Source organism: Zeus faber, assembly GCF_960531495.2.
Source record: "Zeus faber genome assembly, chromosome: 2".
Lineage (NCBI taxonomy): Eukaryota > Metazoa > Chordata > Actinopteri > Zeiformes > Zeidae > Zeus > Zeus faber.
In genome coordinates, this window is record NC_137189.1 from 3,867,453 (window position 1) to 3,889,739 (window position 22,287).

Below are 22,287 nucleotides of genomic sequence, written 5' to 3' on the forward strand. Positions count from 1 at the left end.
CGGAACAAATCAAACCCTGAATGCGGGTCAAAAGTCTTCAAGACATGTTTGTGAAATTTGAAAGACAGAAAAATCTGGATGAATACATAATGAAAATCAATCTCTTATTTGGTTCAGGTGCAATCAAGCGGCTTTGGATAATTAGCGACTAATAGCGACCCCTAAAGGAAGCCACAGAAACTACACCAACGTCGCCTCGACAACTCCACGCCTACAAAGCTTCTTCAGCCTGGACTCTGCTTCTCCATCTGCACCTCAGCCAACGTGCACGGGTGCCGTTCGGAGACTTTCACCTGTTTGCTTTTACACCTGTACGACGTTGTGTATAACGTTATGTGTCCACCGGGGGGACAGCTGTGCATTTAGTGAACTACAGCAAACAGGAGAAATCAGGGTTGTTTTCTTTTCACCTTTACTTGAAAACTTTAGAACCCAAAAATGTGGATATGCAAACTAAAATCCGCATTCAACCTCATCTGCAAATCGCGCTTCTTCCGTTAAGAAACCCACGTCCCGAGGGGAAGTTGGACAAATTTGACCAATCAGCTCAATGTTGGTGAGTTTGAGATTTTGGAGGCATAGAAGAGCCTCTCCGCGCTGCGGTTACCCATAACACCCTTCGCTGCGTAGCCCCGGGGAGATGTTTACGTGTCCCCACGCAGAAGTATAAACCAAGTTTCAGTGTCAGTAGCGGAGGAGGTCTCGCCGCTCATTTGGTCGTTGCATGTTCGTCTAAACCAGGGGTTGGCAACCTTCAGCATTAAAAGAGCCATTTGGGCGTGATTCCCACCAAATAAAACCCACCTGGAGCCGCAAAACCTAATTGACCGCTATAATGAAGATAACATCGGATATACAGTATAGTTTTATTACACTTATGCTATGTACTGTATATAAGAACTGTAGTTTGTTGCATTTATGAAATAAAAGAACTACAAAATGATAAAGACTGTCATTTTTTTTCTGTGCTTGACACAGCAAAACACTCAATTCTTTTGAACTCAAAATAAATAAATAAATAAATAAATAAAATAAAAATACTGGCACGTATCATTTTTTTTTTAAATAAAATACAAAATGCAGGTCCTTCACTTATTTGTGGATTTAAAAAAAATAATAATATTCACTTTAATTATAAGGGGCAAAGACGTTAGTTTATGTTTTATCACGACTTAAGTCTATTTCAGTGTGCCGTTATCCGCGACTATTTCTTCAGTCGCTGGCCACAGTCAAACGTCGACCTGAATATGAAACACAACTACAACAGTTCAGGGTCCGATATAAATATCTATATTTGCAAAATTAATAGCTCGTTTCTCTCACCTGCTTTATGCGATCTCTGTCCCTGAACTTCACTGCAGAGCTTCTTCATATCTGGGCTGTATGATGTAACTTTGAGCTTCACACATGACTGTTAGCTGTCATCAGTGAGTCACGACCGATTTTTGCTTTTTATGAAGTTCATGGTGGAAAACACTTGCTCGCACAAGTATGTTGATCCAAAGATGGACAGGACCCCAAATGCGTACTCATTCATGTTCAAATAGGTGTGGGGAATGGCATTCCATGTCTCGATTCCACTCCGCATTCCATGAAACGAACTCTAACGTTCTATTTTCCTCAGAAACTTTTCTTTTTTTTGATGTATCCATGGTTAGCTTACCGGGGTTCGAGAGCTCAAAATAAGTCACCAGCCTGTCGGCAAAAGGTCACGCAAAAAAGGTGCGACGCATATTTTGATCGACAAAATATTAAAACACGTGTTATTTCAATGTTACAAGATCACCTAAATCTCCAGAATCATAACTATTTACATTGAAAAAATTAACAAAATAGAATAAAATGTATTTAAATTAAATAGCCATTATTGATTCACACTATTTTCTCAAAGCCACAGGGAGCCACGGCAGAGGGATGAAAGAAGCTAATATGAAACTATTTCTGGGATATATTCGAGGGAGTATATTCGCAATTCGAGGGGATCGGGCGGAGATTGACAGGTCTGGGGGGTGAGGGGCATTTCCACCCAAACAGACCTTGAAAACTTAGCAGCCATGGAGATAACAGTGGACTGACTGGCAGTGAACAACAAGATTTGCAAGCAAATAACATGGCTCACTGTACCTTTAAGTGCAGTACTTAAGTAAAAGTACTTAAGCGATTCAGTAATGATCATCTCAGAGCATGACCCGGGTCACTGCTATGGATCTTATGGACATAAAAGGAAAGAGCTTCTTCTTCGGCATTCCTCCCCTTTCCCCCGCTTCCGTGTATTAGGGTTTCCAAAGTCCCCGTCGCTACATGAAACAACTCCAGCGGTGGCACGGGCGCTAAAACGAACGTGGAGATAGGTCTTAGCTTTGCGAGACTAGGTCACTGATGAGCAAGTTATGTTTGTCTTATTTACTAGCAAAAGTGGTATGACATAGTCGACATATGTCTTTTACTGTTTTATGTGGCTTTTTGTCTTTTGCGGGCATTTAGCCTTTTTAATGCCAGGGCTCGCCTCCCCACGTGCGAAGGTTCCACCAAAACAGGTCCCCACTCTACACTATTTTGCAAGGGCGCCGTCGCTGCATCCTGGGCTCAGCGCCGCCCAAGACAATTGTATTTGGTTTAAAAAATACAAACAAGACAGAGCGTTTTTTCCCCCTGTACCAGAATGACAGTTGGGTTGAGCCTGACCTTTCTCCAGCGCTGACACGGCTCTAAAATTAAGTGTGGAGATGGGTCTGGCTATTCGAGACTATTGTCAGAGCAAAACATGAATGGATTTGAATTTGGATATCTCCTCTTCCCACCCTTCTCTCTGCCATCCTTTTCCTCATGCTCATCCTTCTCTTGCTGTTTCTCCGCCTGTTTTTCTTCCTCTGTTGCTTGCTCTGTCCTGATTGGCTGTTTGGCTCTTCATGAAAAAACTAAAAAAAATAAAATAAAATGAAAAAATATCACAAAAAAAATTAAAAAATAAAAAAAAAAAAGTTCTTAATCCAGGTCGAGATTTTTTTTCTTCCCACAACTAATGGGTGGAAAATAAACCCTGGAGGGGAGGGACAGCCTCATGCAAGAGGACCAAAAGGAGCAGAGGATCCAACCTCCTACCGTTCCATGGCAGATGGTCAGGAAGCCGTTCTTAACCGAACACTTCCTCTTCTGCCACACCTTCCTCAGTCTGGGAAAGAGAGGGGAAACACAGAGATAATATAAGTAATCACAAATTAACAAAATACCAATAAAAAGGTTGATAGACAGGAGCCAGGAGTTCTAGGGTGCAACGATAAGACATGCATTTGGATGCATTAGTCCGCTTCTATTGAGGGTCTCAAATTACTTGTTTTTCAAAGACACTTGCTAATGGGGCTGTCACAAAGTTACATAGAGGTTTTGTTGTAAATTTGAGCTATTTTATTTAAAGTGACCAATGACAGACCTTTGCTGTTGATATTGCTTAATTATGCCACACCCTAGCCAACTGCCATTTTATGATTGAAATACATATCAGGTATACATTTTAAGCTATGATATGATGAGATATGAATCATTCCTTTTTGTAGGGCCTTGCAGAAATTGGGCTGAGGATAGTAGGATAAATACAATTCTCTTGTCGTTTGATTTAAGATAAAGGGATCAACTTTTTTGACGTCTCTTTACTGCATGCGATGTGCTGCTGTGACTGGCAGGCTGGACACTCACCCCTCACTTCTCTTGTAGAGCATCCCGGAGCGCTCTGTGCCGTGAGCCTTGTTTCCCTGGAGCTGGTGGAGGCTGTAGCCTGCGCTCTGTTTCCCCTGGGGATCCTGCAGGGGAGAGGGGTCACATGGTACTTTGATACTTAGCTGAAGATGCCAAACAGACAGGCTGTAAAGGGAAAAAAAGAGACGTGTGCAAAATGAAAATTAAGGCTCTCATCTCTGAACTGCAACCAACGTGGCCGTTACATGTGGCCTGCTCACCTCCTTCTGCTCCGTCTGTAGAGAGGCTTTCAAGACGTCCCGCAGCTGGATGAGCTGCTTCCTCTCACCATCTTGGCCATGTTTGATCTGTCAACACACAGAGAGAAAAGGTCTGGCACATAACAGCCGCACATCATATCCTTGTTGTGATTTGCGCAAAATAGATGCCAGATTTCAATGCCAGGTTTCAGGGTGTACTCTTTGGGTTGCATATTGTATTGTTTTGTTTTAAATTTCTATATTTTACCCCAACAAAATTGAAATAGAAATAACATTTTTAATTAGAAGCAAATATATATAGGTTAAGTGGGTAACTAGCTTTATTTTACAACAGAACTGATAACCGAATGAGTCAAAAGCTATGGTTAAATATTAATAAAGAATGTTCTGTTATACCCAAGGTAAGGGCTTACAGGACAAGGCATTGTGGGAATATGTGTGTTTATATTTTATAGTACCACAGTACTGCCACTACTTTTTATAATGATCCTGGAACCGTCCAATGTGTTTATCTAAGGAACACATTCACGATTTAGTCTCAAACTCCAAACAAAGCTCCGCGTCTTACAGTGGTCAGGTCTGTGGCCAGCTTCTCTATGGAAGGCTTCAAGTTCTCTATGGCCTTTAGTCCATCCTGGAAGAAACTGACGGGAGGAGAAAACAAAATGATGAGATAAATTGACAGGGTTTTTTGGCCTCTGAATAATATGATGTTTTGTCACCTTCCTGTTTCTACTGTTCATTTGACTGACAAGTTTCCAAGAGAGCTGCTGTGAACTCTGTTCTGATATGTAATCCAAAATAAACACATTTTTTTGTTTTCATTACTGGAAGAAAAACTGATCGACAGCACAAATGAAACTTTTCTGTGGTACAAGTCTTTTTTTGTTATTAGCTAACAAAATGATCGATGACATACAGGATATTCTAGGTGTTTCAGATATTAAGGTATAATCACACAAAGGAACAAGAAGTCAACAGAAACCTACTTGCACTGGGCGTGGAAATACTTGATGAGGTTCTGGAGGAAGTCAACCCCCTTCTTGACTTTGATCTCGTTCACTTTGAGAAGATACTGGGGAGAGAGGGAGAATGAGCAGTTTTCGGGACAATCAAATGAGGACTCCGCGCGAAAACGGTAAGTGTCGGCAGTTTTCCGTGACCTCTGACCTCTGGGAGAGCTCACCTCACACATCTGTAGCTGGAAGAGGCGTCGTTCCTTCTCCATGTCCTCCGCGATCTCCCCCCCGCTGAATTCTGTGCGGATCATGCCGTGTTGCTTGGCGTGTTCCCTCTTCTCTTTCTCGATCTTTGCTCTGGAGAGTGTATGTGAGTGTGTGTGTGTGTGTGTGTGTGTGTGTGTGTGTGTGTGTGTGTGTGTGTGTGTGTGTGTGTGTGTGCAGGAGAAGCAAAAGTGTGTAAAGGCGGAAGAGAAGTAGTGAATTGGCTGTGGAATACTTTGATTTTTTGCCAAGTTGAGTCCTTAATGGTATAAAAAAAATTTGTTAACGGGTTGAAAGTTATATACCTTCAGGTTGAAACCATCTCAGTTGTCTACCCTGTCTACCCTCTAAAGCCCCAGTTTTAAATATGTATTATAAAAACGAGGCAACAAGAATAAGGGCGGTAGGTGTTAAAGCGATTGCAACCTTCAGGTTTGAGTGCTTTTGTCTCATTTTGAGAGTCGGTGTAAATGAGGTGAGAACATCGGTCTTACAGCTTAGTCTCGTAATCCTTCCAGGCTTTGTCGAAGGGCTTCTTCAGATCCTGCACGAGCAGACAAGAACAGATCAGACACAGCAGGTTCGCCGTTGTGACGACCTTTAACCCCGAACTCCCATCAACCGTATCTAACCTGTTATTTACTGGCACGCACGTGGACTTGACTCTTTGAGTCATTCCGAAAACATATGTGAAGTTGTGGCTGAGGCTATAAGTAACACAGTCATTGTGTTGTCATAAAAAAAACCTCTGCTGTGGAGGAATTAATTTTTGTTGTGGAGTAGATTCAAGATTCAAGAGGTTTATTCGTCACATACATATACATACTTTCATACATATACGCAGTGAAATGTCAATATGACAATATGATATATAGAGCTGCTTTCACACACACACCCTGAACAATGTCTGGATAATCAGGTCCTGACATTGTCCGGACTTGCACACACTCACAACCGGAGATTGTCCGTGTCAGACGTGTTTACACGACCTGGAAATACTCCCAATTGGTTTAGGCGAGGAGCAGAGCCTGGGCAGAGCGTGCAGGAGGCAGGATGTGACGCAATGACGCTGCAGAATTTTAGCACACCCAAGATGGCGGACAAGGCTACCGACTTATCTTTTTCAGCGGTGTTGCTCCATGTATTTGGACATAATAGAAACGAGAGTGGAAAGGAATATAAAGGAGAGCAGAAAGGAGTATGAAGAACCTACGCTGCACGAAGATCAGCACTAAGGTAAATAACTGCCGCATGATCGAGAAGTCATCAACACGCGACACGCCCACTCGTTTTGCTGTGAATGCTCCGGACAATCACTCACTCTGGTCACACATACCGCTCAATCGGACATTACAGGGACTTTGTACTAGAGTGCCGACTGGGTAAAGTCCAGGTCAAAATGGTCCAGACATTTGCACTCACACATACAGCTCCTCCGGCTAACGTCCGGACAATTTCAGGGGTGCAGTGCCTTTGTGAAAGCAGCTTATGTGTTTAGAAATGTCAGCGTCCAACATAAAATCATACACTTTACTTTTCGACGACACCCGATGAGAAGGATCAGGTTATAAACCTGATCTAGAAAAAACGCACTGAACACAAACCCCTTTGACGCCTTTCAGGTCTCCCTTCAGCAGACTGTCCAGTGGGAAGGTGATGATGTTGTTCATGTTCTGTAACTGAAAGAGAAGAGATGGAAAAAAAATCATCAAGTAGAGTTAAACAGGAGGGATTAGTGGAAGAGTTAATTCAAACCAGTTTGGGCACCTCTGTCCCACTAATAGGTTCCTCCAGGCCCTGAAGCATCTCTAATAGCAAGTATGATTGTTGTTGTACTTTCATTATGTTACTAAGGTCTAGTGTACACTTAGAGCACTCAAAAAATATGAGAACAATTTGAAACCAAGCCTCCCAGCCTATTTAAAATTTAAAATTGTCCAAGCTTGAGCAGTCAAGTAGAGAAATATAACTGGTGACCCTGGTATTTGATAGAAGTTCACAGCCGGACAGAAAGAGGCGTGTGAGAAACTTTCTGAAAACAGAACCTTTATATTTGAAAGTAGTGGACAACCAATTTACAAACTGTACCAAAATGAATGAATGAGCAGAGTTCTGAATTATTAACACACTAACCCCCCCTTGATTTTTTTCCTCATAATTTTATAATAATTATATAATGTGAGAAACAGGTCAAAATCCAAAAGAATATTTACGCATGATTGAAAATTATGTACTAAAAAAGAAACATTGTGTGAAAATGTGTGTCTATAGTGGGGCCCCTGCAAGCGTGGGGGATCCACAGGACGGTGAACCATTTTCGTTCTCTCACCAGGTTTTTGAAAAGCGCCGTGAGCTCCTTGGTGAAGACGGCAAACTTGAGGAAGGCGGATCCCACCTCCGCGTCCTCCCTGCACACACAGTTGTCTCCGAACTTCTCCGTGGACTGGATGTACTGCTCCTCACTCTCCACGTGAGCTGCGAAAAAGAAGGAAACTATTGAAATGGTGTGCAGGAGCCGGTGCTTGGATACGGCAGGATAGTGTCACCCATAGGCAGACTACACTGACACACACTAAAACCCTCTGAGCTCTGGGGTGATGCTCACAGACTGACCCCTGAACCCACACATCTGGGTGGACAGGGGCGGAGAAAAGGAAACCTCCCTCCAAGACAAAAACTAAGTATCAAATTATAATTATGATTATACTACAAACTATGATTCACTACTATGATTCTTAGGGAGTCGGCTTTTTGCTATTTCAATTTGTCTATGTACCGTATTTTCCGGACTATAAGGCGCACTTAAAAGCCTTTAGTTTTCTCAAAAAACAACAAGTGTGCCTTATAATCCGGAGCGCCTTATATATGGATTAATTCTGGTTGTGCTTACTGACCTCGAAGCAATTTTGTGTGGTACACGGCGCTCTGTCAACATGTTTAAGTACGACTTTGGTAAACTACAAAGCCGCACCGCTTGCAGCATTACAGCTACCGTGGTCAGGAGCGTCACGGAGTAATACAGACTGTGCTTCACCATAATATTACAGTATGTGTGTATAAGGAACCCAAAATGGCACATGTCAAGAGACACGCTTACGACGCGGACTTCAAACTCAAGGCTATCAGTCACGCAGTAGAACATGGGAATAGAGCAGCTGCGAGAGAATTCAACATTAATGAATCAATGGTACGGAAGTGGAGGAAGCAAGAAGATGACCTGCGCCAAGTAAAGAAGACCACACAGAGTTTCCGAGGGAACAAAGCGAGATGGCCACAGTTAGAGGACAAAATTGAACAGTGGGTTATTGAACAGAGAGCAGCAGGTAGAAGCGCCTCTACAGTCTCTATTCGACTGAAGGCAACAGCGTTAGCACGGGACATGAATATCAATGACTTTCGAGGCATTCCTTCTTGGTGCTTTTGTTTTATGAAAAGAAGTAATCTCTCCATCCGCACACAAACTACCATCTCGCAGCAACTGCCAAAAGATTACGAAGAAAACTGGCCACTTTCCGCGCATACTGCAAAAACAAGATCACTGAAAAGAAGATCCGGCCAGAGCACATCACCAACATGGACGAGGCTCCCTTCACCTTTGATATTCTCGTGAACCGCACTGTGGAGAAAACACGGTCCAGGAATCATCACTGAACTGCCAGGTTACAGCAACGACACTGACTCGGAAAATGACGAGAGGGATCCGGGCATGCTGGATGCCGTAATTGCCCAACTGTTAAACTCGGACACTGAAGATGAAGAATTTGAGGGATTTGTGGACGCGGAATGAACTTAAAAAGTGAGTGTATTGTGTTGTATTTTACGCGTTATAACTGAACAATTTTGAGAGTTATTGTGAATACGCTAATGTTTGATTTAGCGGTATCAGACTGTTTTTTTTACGTGTTTCAACTGAACAAGGTTGGGGGTTATTGTGAATAGGCTCATTAACATTTGAACAATGTTGAGAGTTATTGTGAACGCGTTTAATAAAGTTTGACTGACTGACTTATCTGACTGTTTTTTTTTCGCTTAATGCGCCTCATAGTCCGATGCGCTTTATATATGAAATAAGATCGAAAATAATAGACCATTCATTGACAGTGCGCCTTATAATCCAGTGCGCCCTATAGTCCGGAAAATACGGTAAATGTTAGTCCAAGCACCAAATATACCAAAACATAATCCCCATGTAACCACCTAGTCTTTGCTTTGCAGTGTCATCCCTGATGCTGCTCTATCCTTTTGCCAGAGGTGGAACTTCTAGGTTCTGAGAGTAAAAGACCTTGAAATATTTAGGATTTGTGAATTAGCACAACCCAGAAGTACCACTTCTTCTTCTTTGGGCAGCTCCCGTTAGGGGTCACCACAGCGGATCATCTGCCTCCAATACCTTCTGTTCTGCGCATCTTCCTTCCTTACACCAACCACCTGCATGTCCTCCCTCACCACATCCATAAACCTTCTCTTTGGCCTTCCTCTTTTCCTCTTGCCTGGCAGCTCCATCCTCAGCATCCTTCTCCCAATGTAACTCTCATCTCTCCTACACATGTGTCCAAACCATTTCAATCTCACCTCGCCTCACTTTTTCACCAAACTGTCCAACCTGAGCTGTTCCTCTAATGTACTCCTTCTTAATCCTGTCCATCCTTGTCACTCCCAATGAAAATCTCAACATCCTCAACTCTGCCACCTCCAGTTCAGCCACCTGCCTTTTTGTCAGTGCCACAGCCTCTAAATCGTAGAACATAGCTGGTCTCACTACCGTCCTGTAGACCTTCCCCTTCACTCTTGCTGGAACCCTTCTGTCACAGATCACTCCGGGCACTCTTCTTCACCTACTCCACCCTGCCTGTACTCTCATCTTCACCTCTCTCCCGCACTCTCAGCTGCTTTGGATGGTTGACCCCAAGTACTTGAACTTATCTTCCTTCTCCACCTCCACTCCTTGCATTCTCAACTTTTTGCCACCCTCCCTCCCATTCAGGCACATGTATTCTGTCTTACTCCTGCTAACTTTCATTCCTCTTCTCTCTAATGCATGCCTCCACTTCTCCAGGCTCTCCTCAGATCACAATGTCATCTGTGAACATCATAGTCCACAGAGACTCCTGCCTGATTTCATCTGTTAACCTGTCCATCACCATTGCAAACAAGAAAGGGCTCAGAGCTGATCCTTGATGCAATCCCACCTCCACTTTGAAATGCCTTCGTCACGCCTACTCCACACCTTACTACTGTCTGACAGCCCTAATACATATCCTGTACCACTCTTACGTGCTTCTCTGCCACCCCCGACTTCCTCATGCAATACCACACTTCCTCTCTCGGCACCCTATCATATGCTTTCGCTAAATCCACAAAGACGCAGTGCAACTCCCTCTGGCCTTCCCTGTACTTTTCCATCAGAGCCTTTCTGTGTGGAATTTGCATGTTCTCCCCGTGCTCACATGAGGTTTCCTCCATCTAACATGAGTAAGGTCCCCCACCAAAAACATGCACACATCACCACATTTCACTGGCCACCACCCAAAAAGCATGTGTCTGTGTGTATATATGCGTGTGGTGTGTCATGTGACAAATAAAGATTCTTCTTCTTTCCTGGCATGAAACCATACTGCTGAACCCCAACTCTCCTCTTTACCTAGCCTCCAAAACCCTTTCCCATAGCTTCATGCTGTGGCTGATCAACTTTATTCCCCTGTAGTTACTATAGCTCTGTACGTCTCCCTTATTCTTGAAGATGGGTACCAGTACACTTCTTCTCCACTCCTTTGGCATCCCTTTCCAGGATGGTGTTAAAGTCTTGTTAGGAACGCCACTGCCATCTCACCTAAACATTTCCATTCTTCCCCCATGACCTCAGAGCAGCCGAGAGGAAATGGCACAAATCCAAAACAATTGAGGATCTTGCTAGCTACCAGACACTGCTGTCCTCCTTCTCTTCCAGCATCACTGCTGCCAAGAAGGCCTTCTTCAATGACAGGATCAACGGTGCCACAGACACACGTAAGTTATTCACCACCTTCAAGTCTCTGCTTTACCCTCCACCACCTCCCCCAGCTACTAACCTCACTGCTGACTGCCTTGCCTCCTTTTTTACTAACAAAGTGGCAGCCATCAGCAGCCAATTCACTAAACAACTTACTCACAACCTGTCTTCTCCAGCCCTAGGCTCATCGTTCCCTGGTTTCACCCCCCTCGCTGAAAGTGAGGTATCTAAACTACTAACATGTAGCCGTCCTACTACCTGTCCGCTAGATCCGATCCCATCTAACCTCCTTCAAGCCATATCACCGACTATCACCCCGGCAATCACACATGTGATTAATTCTTCCCTAACTTCCGGCACTTTCCCTTCCACTTTCAAAGCGGCTCGGGTCGCACCACTGCTCAAAAAACCCTCACTCGATCCCAATCAAGTAGAAAACTATCGGCCGGTCTCTCTCCTCCCATTCCTTTCCAAAACCTTAGAGAGGGCGGTCTCTAGACAGGTTACAGAGTACCTGTCAAGAAACAACCTTCTTGATACACTTCAATCTGGCTTCAAAAGTGGTCACTCCACCGAAACAGCCCTGTTGTCTGTGACAGAGGCCTTAAAAACTGCTAGAGCTGCTGCCAAATCCTCGGTTCTCATTCTGCTAGACTTATCAGCTGCTTTTGACACTGTCAATCATTGCATACTCCTGTCCATACTCTCAAGCATGGGCATAACGGGCAGTGCACTTTCCTGGTTCGAATCTTACCTTACTGGGCGCTCGTTCAGTGTGACATGGCGAGGCCAGCTGTCTGCGCCTCACAACCTCACCACAGGGGTGCCCCAAGGCTCGGTGCTAGGCCCCCTCCTCTTTGCCATATACACCACCTCACTGGGCCCGATCATCTGCTCGCATGGCTTTTCATATCACTGCTATGCGGATGATACTCAACTCTATCTGTCCTTCCCGCCCGACGACCCTACTGTCTCGACGCGGATCTCGGATTGTCTCGCTGACATATCCACATGGATGAAGGATTATCATCTTCAACTAAATCTGGCGAAAACGGAACTGCTGGTCTTCCCGGCCAAACAAGGTATTTATCACAACATTGATATTAAAATCGACTCTCTATCTCTTGTTCCTACCAAGGCTGCAAGGAATCTTGGTGTCATTATTGATGACCAACTGACATTCTCGGACCATGTTGCCGCCGTCTGCCGGTCCTGCCGCTTCGCACTACTCAACATCCGAAAAGTCAGGCCGTACCTGACCCAATATGCCACTCAACTGCTGGTACAAACCTCGGTGATGTCCCGCCTCAACTACTGCAACGCCCTCTTAACAGGCTTGCCGGCCTGTGCGGTGAAGCCACTTCAGATGATACAGAATGCGGCAGCGCAACTGGTGTTCAACCAGCCAAAGAGGGCACATGTCACTCCGCTGCTCATCGAGCTCCACTGGTTACCTGTAGCCGCCCGCATCAAGTTCAAGTCTCTTATGCTGGCCTACAGAGTGATTGCTGGGAATGCTCCCGCCTACTTAAATGCTCTTGTAAGAGCACATGTTGCCCCCCGGATGCTGCGCTCGTCAAATGAGCGTCGCCTGGCTCTGCCGGCCATACAGCCACGGCAATCCAGGCTATTCTCATTTGTAGTTCCACGTTGGTGGAACGAGCTGCCAAAAATGACCAGAGCAGGGACCTCCCTCTCTGTCTTTAAGAAGCACCTGAAGACCCAGCTCTTCAGTGAGTACCTCCTGTCCTAACCTACCATAGCACCACCTTGCAGTATTTATTGTTACACGAATGTTGTTGTTACACCAATCTCTGTCGCAATGTAGCTGAATGTTATTCTCCCTTGTAAGTCGCTTTGGATAAAAGCGTCTGCTAAATGACTAAATGTAAATGTAAATGTTCCCCAGGTATGTCATCTGGGCCAACTGCCTTTCCACTCTTCATTTTCTTTATTGCTGTTCTCACCTCATCCTTGCAAATTTTCTGCACTTCTTGATCCACTATCCCCACATCATCCACTCGTCTCTCCCTCTCATTTTCTTCATTCATCAACTCCAATCCAATCGGTACAAGTCCTTTTCTCCTTCCTTACAGTCCAACCTCTCATACAACTCGTCGTATGCCTTTTCCTTTGCAACTTCCCTCTTCGCCTTGCGCCGTATCACCTTGTACTCCTGCCTACTTTCTTCCTCTCTCTGACTATCCCATTTCTTCTTCGCCAACCTCTTCTGCTCCATGCTCTCCTGTACTTCCTCATTCCACCACCAAGAGTCCTTGTCTTCCTTCCTCTTCCCGCATGATACACAGAGTACCTTCTTGGCTGTCTCCCTCACCACTTCTGCAGTTGTTTCCCAGTCATCTGGTAACTGTTCATTCCCACCAATTGCCTCCTCCTCCTTTTTCAACTTCCACCATTTTATCTTTAGCTCTTCTTTCACTCTCTTCCTCTTCTTGGCCTCCAGAGTCATCCTAGAGACCACCATCCGATGCTGCCTAGCAACAGACTCCCTTACCACCACTTTATAGTCACTAATCTCTTTCAGATTGCACCTCCTGTATAAGATGTAGTCCACCTGTGTGCACCTGTGTGCACCTTCCTCCACTCTTGTATGTATGTGTGTTCCTCCCTCTTCTTCAGCCGGATCAGTACATGGGTCGAAGGAAAACATGGCAGGGCTCTTACACTGCTCCATCTGACCCAACACCTTTTTGCAAGAGGAAATATCTGTTTCACCACAAGATAAAGGAAATGTCTGTTCGACCTATATCACCACATTGCAATAACAGTAACATATGAGGTCACATGGGCATCATGGGATACCGGTGTGGCATTGTGCAGACAGCCTCTAGTTCACATATTATGCGACGCAAACAAAACATGTGACCTCGAAACCTGGGATGGACAGGGTTATTTCTGTCCAGTGAGTAAGCACAGGTAACTCGTTAAACAGCGGCTGGTAAAAACGTTCCAGTGTCAATTAAGTGTAAATGAACCTTCTCGACAGAAAACCAAACATCACCTGGAGATCCTTTTTCTATTGTAATCACCAATCAATAGTTGGTGATTACTTTCCAGGAAACTGTAAAGACAAATATGGCAATAATTCCATATGATCACAGATTTTAAACAAAACGCATGCATGACGATCCGCCATAAAACAGGGAAGAATCTCCATAGCATTTTTAGGATTGGCCCTGACTGGGGTGGAGACAAAGACATAGAATCTTGCCGTTCGTTCTGCAACTCATTGTGCCATTATCTTCCCAGTTAGATCCCTATCATCTTAACCTTTCAAGAAACAAGAGTGTGTCTTCATTTAACTTTTGCTCCGAGAGGTTTTGGTTCCCCATTTGACATGTTCCTTTCTGCTGAGAAGAGAAAAGCTTGCCTAACTTTTCCGCCTCATAAGGTCAGCCCTGTAGTGAAAGAACCGCACGGCCATTATGCTGCCTAATCTCCTCATTCATCTATAGTTTTGCATCTATACTTGTGTAACAATGACCACAGTGGACCAGTTCCGGGTCTGGTCAGAGGTTTGTTACAGCAAATACACACAGGATTTAACAAACAAGGGTGGGTCAGATAAGTTTACACAGTTCAAACTGATCCCGCTCGGAATCCTGTGCGCCAAAAAAAGCTGATTTAATTACTTTAATGTGACTGACAAGTAAACAGGGTTTGAAGCGGTTTCCAGCCGTTCAGGAAGTGCAGTTTGTGCCTGTGTGTGTGCAGCCTGGTCGTGCTGGGGCAGGTGTCTGGAATGACAGGAATGTGAGGAGGTCTGCATGGCTCTGTGGTTGCCTTTTGCCTGCCCCAGCACACACACACACACACACACACACACACACACACACACACACACACACACACACACACACACACACACACACACACACACACACACACACACACACACACACACACACACACACACACACACACACACACACACACTTTTTACTGACCAGGTTTGTCCAGTCTCATCGGGTCTAGTTCTGTTAAAATTAACATTAATTTAGAATGGAATAAACTATAAATGAAAGAAAGCTGAGAAAACATAATTTCACCACAGTCAAATTTGATTTTTATATTATTAAAAGCTTATATTGTCTATTTCTGTACACACTTAAAAATTGAATATGGCAATAGGTTGATAATTAGAGACCTGGTTATTCTCACTGTAATGACCAATTATTTAGATTATTGTAAACCTACAGCATATATGCTCATGGGGAATTAAAATTATTGGAAACTGCAATTATGTTATTTAATTATATTGAGAATATTATTTACTTTTTTATTCCAAGCAGTGAGCCCCAATATTCTGATGATTATAATGCCAATGATGCTGGCTGGGATTTAAAGTTATGAAACGATAGGATAGAAGAAGATAAGATACCAATTCCATTTCATTTGTTTATTTTAATTGTTTAGTTAACCATTTTTTCAGGGAAGATGATCAAATATTCACAGCCTGCCAGCACCTGCCATGTGTAATTATTAGAGCTAGTTCTACATGATGTGATGAGTCAGTAACAGAAAAGAGTTGCTTCAGCTACAATCAGGGGAAGTTGTGCTGATAGTGTCAGGCGGGTCAAAAATTGCCAAATTGACTTAATGGTGGTAATCCCACATCCCAAAATAAATTCATGAGCAGAAATCTTGCACGCAAACACACACACAAACACATTACTCTGGTTAACAGTGTACTGTATATGTAAAGTGCTGCTCCGAAAAAATAAATATCCCTCAATCGAGAAAGGTAAAATCTTCTCTTATACCCCTTTCCCACTGCACCAAAAACCCAGTAACACCCATTAAAACATCCCGCATTTGTCCCCAGTGTGAAAAGAAAAACCCGGGTCTTAGTCCCAGGTCAAATGACCCTCCAATAGACACAGGTTTTAATTGACTCCACCTCCGATGGGCTCTGACATGAACACCCGCAAATTTTGGCCCCTTTAACTGCGCGATGTGACGCACGTTGAAATTCCGAACACTGGCGCATAAATAGACATGAATATCCGTGTATCATTCCACCATTTCATATCCGATTTAGACTCCAAAACCTAAATCGGAAAAACCTGAGTCACCGAGTGATACCAATTAGATGGATCAAATTGGTATCACTCGGTGGTATCCCTAGAAATAACAATTACGTAATCCATTTTTATTCCTTGGGGAGACACCTAACAGTAGAAAGTTACATTCTTCATATAACTCTTGAATATTCTATAACGACGCTCATAAATTAGTTAGGTAGTGCAACGATATCCAATATGAGTTAAAATACTAGTTAGATAGTTTGTCGTCCTCTCCAAATCTTATCTCCTTCTGAGATCCTGTGAGCCTGTCACCGACCCCCCCCCCCCCCCACACACACACATGTATGTATGTATGTATGTATGTATGTATGTATGTATGTATGTATGTATGTATGTATGTATGTATATATATATATATATACACACACACACACACACACACACACACACACACACACACACACACACACACACACACACACACACACACACACACACACACACACACACACACACACACACACACACACACACACACACACACACACACTATAATATTCAAGATTCAAGAGGTTTATTTATCACATACATACTTTCATATAGTTACTAAACCGAACATAATAGCTACTAATATCACATGTATAATACTCCTGTGCTTGAGATGAGGATCAGAGGGCATAGACTTCCATCGGGGTCTTCTCTAACCACTCTAGGTTCGTTCTACTCACCCAGGCCTGAAGTGCTGATGGCCTTGACAGACTTCTTGATCTTGTGTAGAACTCCTCGGTCCACATCCAGAGCCTGAGGACAGGATACCAAAACAAAGCACACCATATACTATAATACAGCTTATACAGTCATTATACAGGTGCATTTAAATTGAACTGCAATCAATATATGCATACTGTCTGCATGTAAATTGGAAAGAAAGAAAGAAAAATTTTGATTACATTGCAACTTTACTATCAATTCTGCATAGTTGTGCTTGTGGATATCTATTTCAAATATGTAACAACAAAACAGTGTTATCCTTTAAGTAATTGGTCAAAATGTGTCTATAAACCTATAATAATCTATAAACCATGCTCAAATAGCATGGTTTATAGATTGTGTTTATTCAGATTCAAAGTCAGTACATACAGTAACTGCAGAGAGATATGTACAGTAGTCTCTAAAGAATAGTGTAACACCCTCAGACAAGTACACACACACACACACACACAGGCTAAACACATTCAAAAGCACACACACAGGCAAGTAGTAAAAAAAGACAGCACAACCATGTAGACAGACACGCATAACCACACACACACACACACACACACACACACACACACACACACACACACACACACACACACACACACACACACACACACACACACACACACACACACACACACACACACACACACACACACACACACACGATTGCTGGGGCCCTGCCCTTGCTGTAGGAGTGAATTCCCAGTGGATTAGCGCTTTGAGTCGGAGAATGAGACTGAGGCCAAGCCCAGAATGTTTACACTGCAGCAACAGACAGGGCACAGTGCCAGAACAGCCAGCCCAGCCAGCCCCCCCCCACACACACAACAAGCATTCATTGACGAATATACATAACTACGCATGGCAATATGACTTTTACTTTGGCAAAACAGCTGCTTGTATGTACTCCCTAACGCGCACACACATACCTGAGCAGGAGTACGTCAGCCCCCCCAATCCACCCCTTGTACATAAAAGTAAATCTATGCATGTGGAGTTGGAGTGGAGATTGATGTAAATGCTACAGTTCTAAAGTGCGACATGCAGGTGTGAAAACCCATTTGAATACACTGCAATTTGTAGGTTGAGAGTGATAGTTGTGTGTGATGGTTTTCTTTACGTCGCTGATGCAGGTGACCCTGACCGTAGCAGGTTGCTGACTGCTGATTACTGCATTCAGTACTTTAGATGTTAAGTGGTGGCTCTGATTAAAACCAACACGACATAATCAGTCAGTCAATTTAAACCCGGTTGACCAATGTAGGGATGGAAATTGTCCAGTCAGTGTCACAATTAAAACGGTGAATGCTAGAAACAACACAGAGAACAGATCCATATACAATCATCCTTAAAATGGTCTGTGGGCCAGTGCATATGTACTGCAAAACACACACGCCATAGGTCCAGTCCTCCTGCCATTCTGCAGCCAGGGCCTTTTTTAGGTGTCATCAGGATCGAGCCAGACCCCACGCCTCTCATCCTCCCGCCGGCCCTGGATCTGGCGCTGGGCCAGATTGAGGGCCAGGGCCAGTGTAGCATAGTATAGAACAGTATAGAACATTACAGTATAGACCGTAACAGTATAGTATAGTATCGTTTAAAAAAGTATAGAAAGGTATTGATGGGTATAGTGTAGTATACTATACTAATACAGTATAATATATTATAGTATTGTACAAAATGCCTTCCATCCTCCAAGAACAGTATACTGGTAGTATAGTATAGTAGGCCAATAGTATAGTAGGCCTATGGTGTAGTATAGTAGACCTACAGTAAAGTATAGAAAATGATAGTATAGTATGCCTACAGTATAGTAGAGTAGGCCTATAGTATCATATGCCTACAGTATAGCAGGCCTATAGTATATTATACTATTGAAGGCCTACAGTATAGTATAGTAGGCTTACAGTATAGTAGGCCTACAGTGGAGTATAGTATAGAAGACCTACAGTGTAGTATAACAAAGTATAGTATAGTATAGTAGGCCTATAGTATAGTAGGCCTATAGTATAGTATAACAGGCCTACATGGGGCAACAGTGGCTCAGGAGGTAGAGCGTGTCATCCACTAATCAGACAGTTCCTGGTTCACTCCCTGTCTCGTCCTGGCACCACGTCGAAGTGTCCTTGAGCAAGACACTGAACCCCTGAACTGTTCCCGATGAGCAAGTGTGCGCCTTGAACAGCGGCCGAATAGTATAGTATAGTAGGCCTACAGTAAAGTATAGACCTAGGCTACTGTACTATACTGTTCTGTACCATACTATACTATTGAATAAAAACAGTGTGATAGAAAGCAAGAAACATGGATATTGCTTCAGAAAGACAAAGCAAGAGAGAGAGTTGTCATGACAGAGAGCATGCTGAGACAGGAGCAGACAGGCAGGGCCCTGGCCTTGGGCCCCATACTGAAGCAAGGAACAAGGTCTGCTTTGACAATCTGTGTTATCTTATTAACCCTCCCTTAAAACACTATGATCTATCTATCTATCTATCTATCTATCTAGCTGGTGTGCTGTGGTTATTGATCTCTGGAGCTTCCAGTGCAGCTTGGTGATTGCAGCAGTTTCACTCACATCAGAGGGCCGTGAAAAGACCTGAAAAGAAGGTTATATTCCTATGACTTCTCTGTTGGGAATATTGGTCTCAGTGAATGTAGTAAGTCTCTCAGGTGGGGTCCAGGGATCCGCAGGGGGCAAGGGGGTCCCCAGCAAAATGATGAATAGTTGATGAATGAATAATTTTATTTAGCACCATTCGATGATCACGACAAATAATTACTTTTGATCATATTTTCACTGCTATCCCCCTAACTGTACAATAGAGCGGTGTGGAAGAGTGGAGTAAATCATTATCTAACATTAAAACAATGTTCTCAAATATGGGGTCCCCGCGGCAACATTTTATAAACTGGGGTCCAAGAAGCCAAAGGTCATTCAATTCTAACAATTCTGTGGGCTTCCTGAGATGAGAGATCTGCCTAGAAATTCATCGGCGAATAACAACAACATGATAACTGTATCATGAGACTGAGACATTAAAATAAATTACATTAAATTTGAAAATAAAAACAAATCTGATTCTGTTGGTGGTTTTGTTGTTTTGTTTTCAAGTTGTGGGAGACGAGAGTCCTGCAACGCAACACAAGGAACTTTCCACCATGAATACATTGGTTGATAATATTCACAGTATGCAATGTGAATGGTGTCTTCAAGTTGAAAAGAGAGAGAGATAGAGAAAAGAGATGAGACATTAACCCAAACCACAACAACAAATTGCACAACTAATAACATTGCACAAATGAGTGATCTGGCCCCCAACTGTGGGACGCGATGAGGCAACGGGAACAGTGTTTCCAAGTACCCAAACGATTTCACCGACGGGGGAAGTATCTGCTTAAGCGTTCCTCTTTTCGTGCCCGTGGCCTCCGCCCCCCCCCCCAAAAAAAACCCAGGTCACCGGTCACGCCTTGTTCCCCGCCGCGGGAGCCACTCGCCTTACCTCCTCAAGCCCCGCCACGGTGTTCCTGCAGTGCGCCATCCGGGTGGTGAAGCTGGAAGTGGTGGGGGCCTTGTAGTCCTCGCTGGTCTCCGAGATGAACTCGGTCACGCTGATGAGCTCCGGCATGGTGTCTCGGAGAGGTGACCGAGCTCAAAAAATAATGTCCGTTTGTTTTTCCCTTCCTCCACCCGCCGCCGTCCCCAGAGAACCCCAACACCGCAGGGGAAAAAAAAGTTGTTTTCAACTAATCAGGATCTTGTGTCGGCAGCTACGGGTGAGAGTCCAAACTCCGTTCCCGGGTCACGCACACGCTTCTCTTCGTGGTGGGAAAAGCGAAATACATTGCACGCGACGAGCTCCGCTATGTCCGCCACTCGTTTGGTGCCAACGGAACCAGAAGCGAACTAAAAGTCATGGTACTCGAAACCCCTCCGACCCGCTTCGACGAGCCGGCACACTGGACCGACGCTGACGGACTGGTCGGCGGAAGGGTGTGGGAGGGACGGGAGGGGCAGGGGGAGGGATGGAGGGAGGAGCGGTCAACCTGACGCGGAAGTCGGGGGCGTGGTCCAGAAGGGCGTGTCCGGGGGGCGGCGTGGTTTCAGCTTCGGCCCCGCCCCCACACCAACCTGCTGCATTCAAACTCAAGAGATTATTTGTCACAAGGGGCGGTGCCACAATCGCGATTCTGGGTTCGATAATTATATAATAGAATTACCTGTCCATGTCGTTTTAATATACATTTAAATCCTCCGAAATGAAACTTACTTTAACTTACCTCCAGCACTTACCTCACAGAGAAGAAGTCCTGGCTATTAAAGCTATTAGACGATATCAAAACTTTGTAAATGTCTTGAGACAGGTTGTGTTTTATATATACACATACATACATACATACATACATACATACGTGTGTGTGTGTGTGTGTGTGTGTGTGTGTGTGTGTGTGGGGGTCAGTGACAAACTCACAGGATCTCAGAAGAGATATTATTTGGAGAGGACAACAAACTATCTAACTCGTAGTCTAACTCATATTGGATATTGTTGCGCTACCTGGCTAGTTTATGAGCCTCGTTATAGAATATTCAAGAGTTATATGAAGAATGTCATTTTCTACTGTTAGGTGTCTCCCGAAGGAATAAAAATGGTCTATGTAATTGTTATTTCTAGTGATAGCACAGAGTGATACCAATTTGATCCATCTAAATGATATCACTCGGTACTCAACATTTTGGATTCTGTAGTAGAAAATTCTGTATCTGTTATCTGAAGTAAAAAGATTGTATCTGTCCTAGTTTCCAGCTTTGATGGTGTGCATGAGTCAATTGACTTTGTAATACCGTTTTCATTAGCAGGTTGACTTGATTTTTCCGATTTAGATTTTGGAGTCTAAATCGGATATGAAATAGTGGAATGATACACGGATATTCATGTCTATTTATGCGCCAGTGTCTGGAATTTCAACATCAAAAATTAGCGGGTCGACCTGGGTGTTCACGTCAGAGCCCATCAGAGGTGGAGTCAATTAAAACCTGTGTCTATTGGAGGGCCATTTAACCTGGGACTAAGACGCAGGTTTTTGCTTTCACACTGGTGACAAATGCCGGATGTTTTAATGGCTGTTACTGTTTTTTTGGTGCAGTGGGAAAGGGGTATAAAAGAAGATTTTCCTTTTCTCAAATGAGGGATATTTATTTTTTCCGAGCACCCTGCCCCGCAGCCACAGAAGACCCCGGGGCCCCAGATACTTCAGGGACTTGGAAAAGAACTTTGCCGTTGATAATGAGTATATAAACCGTCATTCCCAAG

General features: G+C 43.9%; 1 protein-coding gene across 1 annotated transcript in view; it reads right to left on the reverse strand.

Moving 5' to 3' along the window:
- The window catches only part of asap2b (ArfGAP with SH3 domain, ankyrin repeat and PH domain 2b), a 34,815-nt gene extending 13,913 nt beyond the window's left edge, over nt 1-20,902 (reverse strand). The window contains exons 1-11 of the mRNA XM_080021332.1: nt 20,479-20,902; nt 16,942-17,014; nt 7,506-7,651; nt 6,781-6,855; nt 5,671-5,720; nt 5,140-5,269; nt 4,943-5,028; nt 4,522-4,597; nt 3,954-4,040; nt 3,694-3,797; nt 3,103-3,172 (exon numbers count right to left, since the gene is read on the reverse strand). Of these exons, the coding sequence (XP_079877458.1) occupies nt 3,103-3,172; nt 3,694-3,797; nt 3,954-4,040; nt 4,522-4,597; nt 4,943-5,028; nt 5,140-5,269; nt 5,671-5,720; nt 6,781-6,855; nt 7,506-7,651; nt 16,942-17,014; nt 20,479-20,604 (1,023 nt within the window). The 5' untranslated portion in view covers nt 20,605-20,902. The remainder of the gene's footprint in view (nt 1-3,102; nt 3,173-3,693; nt 3,798-3,953; nt 4,041-4,521; nt 4,598-4,942; nt 5,029-5,139; nt 5,270-5,670; nt 5,721-6,780; nt 6,856-7,505; nt 7,652-16,941; nt 17,015-20,478) is intronic.
- Between the last annotated feature and the right edge of the window lie 1,385 nt (nt 20,903-22,287).